At 41.7% G+C, this 8,150-nt stretch overlaps 1 protein-coding gene across 1 annotated transcript; it reads right to left on the bottom strand.

Moving 5' to 3' along the window:
* Positions 1 to 1,465: 1,465 nt before the first annotated feature.
* Positions 1,466 to 7,534, bottom strand: SRP19 (signal recognition particle 19). Its single transcript, XM_081320279.1, has 5 exons — positions 7,393 to 7,534; positions 4,126 to 4,201; positions 3,283 to 3,354; positions 2,105 to 2,216; positions 1,466 to 1,951 (listed from the first exon to the last, which is right to left on the bottom strand). The coding sequence occupies exons 1-5, from the start codon at positions 7,431 to 7,433 to the stop codon at positions 1,818 to 1,820; spliced, it is 435 nt and encodes a 144-aa protein (XP_081176405.1). The 5' UTR covers positions 7,434 to 7,534; the 3' UTR covers positions 1,466 to 1,817.
* Between the last annotated feature and the right edge of the window lie 616 nt (positions 7,535 to 8,150).

The following is an 8,150-nucleotide window of genomic DNA, read 5'->3' as shown; positions in this document are numbered from 1 at the left end:
AGTTCATTATTGGCTACGCATGTTCTGTACCAGCCTGCTACTGGCCCTGCAACAAAAGCAGGGACGACCCCTTTACAAACGGCAAGAGGCTGGAATAACGTCTGCCACATTTATTACTACAAAAACAAACAAGACACGAACCAAGATACAGGAGCTTTGAAACACTATCCGAGCGGTTGCTTTCAGCAAACCAGCCCTCCCCACACATTCCCTTTTTATTAAAGAGTTCAGGGCGTGGCTTCTCTCTCCCTCCTTCCGAGAAGCCCCAATGCCTTCCTCTGTTTACTCCTACTTGACTGCCTCCTGCGTCGGGCGTCCTTGAACAGGGCCAGCTGTGGGTCATCTTCATCCACACTGTCAGGCTCACACAACTGGGTCTCCATGGTGACCAAGTGGGAGGGGGCTGCCTGAGGGCAATCATCAGCAAGATCTTCAACCCCCTCAGCAAGGTCTTCAACACCCCCCTCCTCCTCTGAGTCATCCGACCCAACTGCCGAACCCACAGGCTGACCCTGAATCACAACAACGCAGAAATTCAGACATTCAAGTGTTAACAGATAAACCAGGCAAATACAGTTTAATAAACTATGATTTAAACATCCTGGTCTAACATTTGTGAATGTACCTAGTATTGCTAAAGTGGATTATTTAAAAGGGAAAAGGTATTTATTGCCTATACACGCTATCTGCTTGCAATTTGTATTCATTTCTACAGTTTAACAATGATCTTGGTGATATTTTAGAATGTTTCTTCAGCAAAGGTACTGTGATGTGTGTCTGAATCCCTCCTCTGTAAGGATGATGTTCCATCCCACAGATAGTGAGAGCTGCTGCCTGCTTGTCTTCCTGTATACTAAGTGAAATATTAAACGACCTGTGCTAATATCCATCAATGTATCTTGTAGGAAATAATACTCCCAATAGCTTGGGTAATCTCAATACTGCTAATAGCACAGAAGCTCTTAAAACACACATTTCAAAAGAAAGGGAGCTAAAAATAAAATCATTTGAATTGTACATATGTAGAACAAAGGGGGGGGGCTCTCGGAAATAGTAATTCTCTAGTTTTACAAGTATTTTTTTTCCTTTTGATTCAAACTCAACTTCCAGTTGCCTTCATAGAAATAGGCATATAATTTTCTTGGCAACAACATAGAAGTGGTTTGCTGATGTCACTTTGTAAATATTTTTAACGTCCCAATCTAAATTGCAACTCCTAGATTACTTTTAGATATTCTTATGTATTTTGGCACTAAAAAAAGTTCAGTTATGAAATTTAAATTATTCCTTTGGACATCTACAGAAAATATATTGATATAAACAGAGTACAATTTATGAGTACTTTCCCTGCAATTGCCCATGAAATACAGCTGTTGTAACCCTCCCAGGCATGACAGCTTATTGATTTCCATCAAAAAATAATATAACTGGAAGCACTACTTGGCAATTAAAACATTCTAAACAGTTTAATTCAAACATATGTTTATTGTAATAAAGAGAAGCCCAACATCACAATGACAATGTATTTCATTGTAAAGTTATCAAGTGAAAATGTATCCAAGGCAAAAACAAACTCCTTTGCATTCATTTGTACCTACACTTCAATACATTAAAACATTATTTTTTAAATATTAGAAGAGGATTTTCTGGTTATGTTCCCAAATAGTTCAACCATAATTTTATGCAAAATGAAATTCATTCTAATTCAAAAACTACCACAAAATAGCTTTGCATGTTCTCATTGGTCTGTCCGTCATTTGAAATCATTATTCTTCTGTAACCATACTCATTTGAATATATATTAGTCCATGTCACATTCATTTCTTCTTTTTTCCTTTATTTTTTTTGCCTCCTTCTCCTTGCTGTAGACTTGGGTCACTGCCTCCCATTTTCTGTGTCCTTGTTTTCAGTTTGGGAATTGTTTCTGCTGCATATAACATTACTGCCTTACCTAAATAAACAGAGAGAAAAGAACAAGAAAATAATTCACCAAGCAGAGGGTAACCAGGAATTATCCACCATTTGCGTTCCATAATATGCAGCTTTGGCTTCCATCTATAAATGAAAAAAAGGAACTAGTCTTGTGAATATTTATAACACTCACGTGTTGGAAACTGAGGCTGACATAGATTACCATCTTCCTGCTTCAGCTGAATGCGAACTCTACCCCTATATTGCGCATCACGGTTCCATTCCCTGGGGTACATTTTGTTTTTCTAGTACATAAAGAAATAGTTCAGAACATTACAAGTAAGCGTAAGCAAAATAAAAATGCTTACAATTATAAATCTACTTTGGGAGCAAGAACCATTAAATTATTAAATTAATAGTCCTAATAGTTACACAGGAACAAACCAGGGGTCTTCAAACCTGGCCCTTTTATGACTTGCGTGCCAGGCTGAGGAATTCTGGGAGTTGAAGTCCACAAGTCATAAAAGGGCCAAGTTTGAAGACCCCTGAGCTAAACTGTTTATTTTAATAGTCAAATATATTACCTTAGTAATTCAAAGGAAAACTCTGTAAGAAAGGCTACATGTTATTGTAACAATTTGAAAGTTATATTATTAAAGGGTTTTTTTAGAGTGTATGCCAAGGATTAGATTTCAAAGATGGATTTCCCAGCTTATTATCTTAATTATTATATTATACCAGCATGAAAAGGGATGCGGTGGCTCAGTGGGTTAGGACGCTGAGCTTGTCGATCAGAAGGTCGGCAGTTTGGCGGGTCAAATCCCAAGTGCCGCGTAACAGTGAGTGCCTGTTATTCATCCCAGGTTCTGCCAACCTAGCAGTTCGAAAGCATGTAAAAATGCAAGTAGAAAAATAGGGACCACTACAGTGGGAAGGTAACAGCGTTCCGTGCGCCTTTGGTGTTTAGTCATGCTGGCCACATGACCACGGAGACGTCCTCGGACAAGCGCTGGCTCTTCGGCTTTGAAATGGAGATGAGCACCGGCCCCTAGAGTTGGAAACGACTAGCACGCATGTGCGGGGGAACTTTTACCTTTACCTTTTTATACCAGCATAAACATTTTAGATTTATATCTCTCCAGAGTGTTGTTAACACTCTATTGGAAGAATGTGTTCTGTAATCCTCAACCTCCATTTATTAGAGTGTCCTCTGTAAGATCTGCTGCTTTCATTACTCTAAGGAAGGGAAGGACTTGTGTTACAACATTGCTTCCATGAGTTTGATTCTTCTTACTCCCTTCCCCTTTGTCACAAATTGTGAAATTATAGTTTTACATAAGAGTATAGTAGGAAATAACAAAAAAAAATTACCTCCAAAAGCACATTAAGACCAACTGCTGCACAAACATCTTGGATTTCTGTAGATGTAGGATTTTCAATAGCCTAACCAAAAAAACAACAACAACCCAAACCAAATATTTTTTAGCGTCTATGATTTCTGGCCACCAATTAAGCTGTCACCCACATATCGTTATTAGCTAATGCTACAGAATTTGGAGCCTTCAGCGTTTTATTGCAATAGCATTAAAAGGATTATGTGCATCTTACACATTTATAGGAAAAAGAAAAAAACATTTCCTAAAATATATTGAGGTACAATTGACAACAAAAACCAATTAACACAATAAAATGGGAAATATTTAGAGACATATGATATAGCCCATAGAATGTATAGATATAAATTTGAGCATGCACAGCTTTAAATTTTGCAAGCCATATGCCAGCTTTAAAAATTGGCATTGACAACCCTCACCAATTTGTTACCTGATACCAAAAGAAAAAAAAAGCAAAGAAATTTTCATGTAACAAAAATGTTACAGTTAAGCATGGAGTAATTATAGCTTGCAACTGAAATTTTTAATATTCCAAGATACATAAATCATTTAAGTGCTTTAATTTTAAACTACATTAAAACAACCAAGTCTTTTTATACATGAAAGACATTATGTGCTAATGAATATATACAATGAAATTATTTTTTTACTTAAAGCAATTATATACTACATCTTAGTAGCAATTATATACTACATCTTAGTATCTGATTAATAAGGCTCCATGAAATAACAGTTCACACAAATACATTTTATTCTACATAAGTTTCCAAATTATATTTTTGATGCACAGATTTTCTTTCCTCCCTTCACCCACAATTACTTTGTCAAGAGGTATTCTTCTTCCTTCTGCTATTGTCTTCTTGTTATTTATATAGGCTGGATATATACAGATAAACCTAAGGCAAGAAATAAGAATTGAAAGCTGATAGGATACATAAAAGAATACTTAGTTCTTCACATTCAAATATTCTTCCAAATATGACATATGCAGCTCCTAAAGTAAAGAAATCCACTATGGCTAAGAACTGTATCAGTGAAAGGGCTTATTTTTATATTTTTAAAGTTTAACTAGACAACCTAACGAGTTGCCATTTCAAAGACGTTGCCTTACCTACACATAAAAGGGGCAAAAAAGCAATGGGGACAGGAGCAACGTTTGATTTCTAGCCGGCTTGATGTAGAACTGGTCTACCTAGCTACCGGAGGGCTAGGGTGGGATCAGGCTAAAGAGCTTCCAGGCAACAGTGCAGCACTGCAGGAGCACTGAAGTGACCACATATTTGCCAAATTTCAATTTTATGGGAAGCATGGGTCCCAGCTCTTGGATGCATTCTATACGTTAGCCCATTTGAGGTACCTTGATTCAAAAACTGCTGACCTATGATGCACTGTTTGGCCCAGTTAAATGTTACAGACACAAAAGTTTTAATAACATATAGATAAAACTGAACTGGGTAATAAACCATTTATCTATTTATATTCCACTTTTATTTTTTTATAAACTCAAGGTGACAAACATATCTAATACACCTTCCACCTCCTATTTTCTTCACAAGAAGAAGAGGATTTTGCTGAGAGAAAGAGACTGGTCCAAAGTCACCTAAGGCAAGATTTGGGGTCTCCTGGTTTCTAGCCTGGTGCCTTAACTTGACTAGACCAAACTGACTCTCCAAAACATTTTATGTTTTATGAGTGAATTCAATGTTGCCAAGTGCCAATCCCTATAAAGAAGTATCAGCAGATTTTAAGAATTCCTAAAGCTTGCAGATGCACCCCAAATAAATAAGTAAATGATAAAAGACTCTGTCCCACCCCAATCCTTTTAAAGTAGGAAATTAGCATGAACACCACCATATGGAACGTTTGAGAAAAGAAAAACTAAAACACTTGACAGGAAGAATATGAAACTGGCTAATTTGCTATTTTTATTTGCAGATTCTGTCTCTAATATTTTAAATTAAATCATATAGTAGCTTAACACAACTGCAGATGTAAACCACTTTTTTAATAGAAATCATTTCTATTCCCTCAATCAAGGGATGCACAAGCATAGCCTTCAAGGTGGGCTGGAACTAGAGCGAGACCCATCACAGGTTACAAGAACAGCATTAAAACCAACCATGGATATATCTAAAGAGAAGAGGCTCCCAAAATGCATGGGCATTTGCAGGGTGGGCATGAATGGGCACCTGCAGGAAAAGCACCTACAAAGAGGGCATGGATATCACACCATCACGACAGTGTCATCCAATTATGTGAACACAACTAATGCAACTTATATAGCACACACACACACACACAAACATTATATAACATGCAACATTTGTATGTGACATCAGGCTTCTTATGGATGCCTACTCCACTCCACTGTGTGCTGCCAAAAAACCGGATCTCAAAAACCTAGATGATTGTCTTAAGGAAGGGTCTGCTAACTCATGTAAATTCATTGCTCAAAGTCGGATGCTTGTTTTATTAACGTTTAATCAGTTAGGATGGTTAAGATTTTGGACTAGGACAGGGGTCAGCAACCTGAAACAGTGAAAGAGCCACTCGGACCCGGTTCCCTCACAAAAGGAAAAACTGGGAGCCACAAAAAATGTGTGCACATGCGCGCATGCGCAAAACAGGGTTTGACTGAAGAGTGGAGCCAAGGCGAGATATTATTATTATTTATTCGGTTTATATACCGCCCTATTCCCAAAGGACTCAGGGCGGTTTACAAGGCAAAATTTAAAAACAATCCAATATAAAATTAAAATAAAATCAAATTAAGTCTAGCCGCAAAAATTAAATATACACCTACCCTGCATATTTGAATTGATTGGTTGAACTTTTTTAGTCCCACTTTTTTTTGGGGGGACTGCACATGGCAGAGGACCGGGAGCTGCAGGAGACGGCTGAAAGAGCCGCGTGCGGCTCCGGAGCCGCGGGTTGCAGACCTGTGGACTAGGAGCTAAAAACCAAGGGTGTAGTCTACCCTCACACAAGAAATTCAGCGGGGTGACTATGGGGCTGGTCAGGCTGCTGTTGGGAGGAAAAAAGCAGAAAAAAGTTCTTTGTAGTCCTCTTTTATGATCTTGAAGAAAAGAGGGTTGCATCGAATGAATAAATGAAGGAAATCTCTAAGCATGTTGCAGCCTTTATTCCAGACATGTCAAACACAAGGCCCGGGGGCCAGATCCGGCCCGCGAAGTGCTTTCATGCGGCCCCCGAAGCCATCCTGGAAACAGTGAGGGAACGGCTCCCGCTGCCTTGGCCCTGGCCAAGAGACCCTCCTTCTGCCAGAGACCCTCAGATCTGTCCCACTCCTGCCCAGGCCCCCATAGGCACCCTTGATGCCAATGACGTAGAGCTGGCCATGCCCACCCAGTAGGCCATACGCACTCTAGCCATGCCCACCCAGTAGGCCACGCCCACCCAGGCCACGCCCACCCGCCCCCCCCTCCCGAGGGCAACCACAATGCTGATGTGGCCCTCAATGAAATTGAGTTTGACACCCCTCTTTATTCTCTTGCCCTTCCTGATTCAGTTACGAAAAACAATGTGTGTGTGTGTGGGGGGGGAAGCATGCAGGTCCCTCTTTCTCAGCTCCACAGAGCAGGGACCAGGAAACGAAGCGCATTCCCACCACGCGCCAAGCCCACGGGCTCCTTTATGGAAGCCACCGGACCTCCCAGTCGAGCGGCGGAAGACCAAGCCCAGGGGTCGGCAACCTCGGCTCTTTTATGACTCGTGGACTTCAACTCCCAGAATTCCTGAGCCAGCATAGCTGGCTCAGGAATTCTGGGAGTTGAAGTCCACGAGTCATAAAAGAGCCGAGGTTGCCGAAGCCCAAGAAAAACGGGACAGCTGCAACCGTCGCCGCGGCCTTGCACAGGTGCCTCTCGTTTGAGTTTCGGCCACTCTCGGCTGTCGCGTCCGGCCCTTCCCGACGGCCACCCGAGCCGAGGGGGGGGAAACCCAGGCACTCCCGGATTAACTAAACCGCGGTTCACACCCCGCGCCGAGTCTGAGACGACTGGGCAATTCACCGCTCGGAGCCAACCCGGGTAAGAGAGCTACGGCGCGGCTCCCGTTCCCACGTTACCGAGATTTATCGGAGGGTAAAGAGGACGCAGCCCAAGCCATGGCCTCCGCGTCGGCAGGCGGCGGCGGCGGCTTTTCGTGACTCAGCCATTCACCAGCCACGGCGAACCGGGGACAGGAAGCGGAGAAAGCGAAACCGACTGTCCCGCCCTCGCTCAGTGACGTCGTTCGACCTCAATGGATAGTCGGAGTGTCGTTCGTGGGACTCTCTCGGTGTCGCGAGACTCAGGTACTATAGAGATGGGAAATTGAGCTGCGGAGGGAGGTCCCTGATTTTAACCTCCTCGCCGGGCGGATGACGTAGCGAACCACAAAGATGCCTCAGATTATGTAGGTAGAGAGGCAGGAAAAACGGTGGGTGCTGATGTGGCTCCCATGTTGGACGTTGTTGCACGTGACGGATTTTTCTTTCTTTTTTTTTTTACAGGATTCTATGTCTTGTAGAGACCCGAAGGTTGATAAAAGAACTCGGTAAAATGTCTGCATCTAGACACGAAAAGCAATGACAGCCCTGGGAGAAAATTCAGAATTCATACTGTATAAGAGTAAGAAACAGAAATTAGCAATATAAACAGAGAAGAAATCTTACTGAAATCACACCTGCTGTAGGGTCTTCAAACTTGGCCCTTTTATGACTTGTGGACTTCAACTTCCAGAATTCCTCAGCCAGCGTTGCTGGTTGAGGAATTCTGGGAATGGAAGTCCACAAGTCTTAAAAGTTGCCAAGATTGGAGATCACCTGCTCTTTGCTGAGCATGT

Source organism: Vipera berus, assembly GCF_964194415.1.
Source record: "Vipera berus genome assembly, chromosome: 2".
Lineage (NCBI taxonomy): Eukaryota > Metazoa > Chordata > Lepidosauria > Squamata > Viperidae > Vipera > Vipera berus.
The sequence above is the reverse complement of the archived record's forward strand: the minus strand, read 5'-3'. Positions and strand labels throughout refer to the sequence as shown.

What these genes read in the sequence shown, in the direction of transcription:
- SRP19 (XM_081320279.1), bottom strand. Translation starts at nt 7,433, where the DNA reads ATGGCTTGGGCTGCGTCCTCTTTACCCTCCGATAAATCTCG. An exon ending in GTCTTAATGTGCTTTTGGAG is followed by an intron (nt 2,217 to 3,282) that starts GTAATTTTTTTT and finishes TTTATGTACTAG; the next exon opens with AAAAACAAAATGTACCCCAG. An exon ending in TCAGCCTCAGTTTCCAACAC is followed by an intron (nt 1,952 to 2,104) that starts GTGAGTGTTATA and finishes CTGTTTATTTAG; the next exon opens with GTAAGGCAGTAATGTTATAT.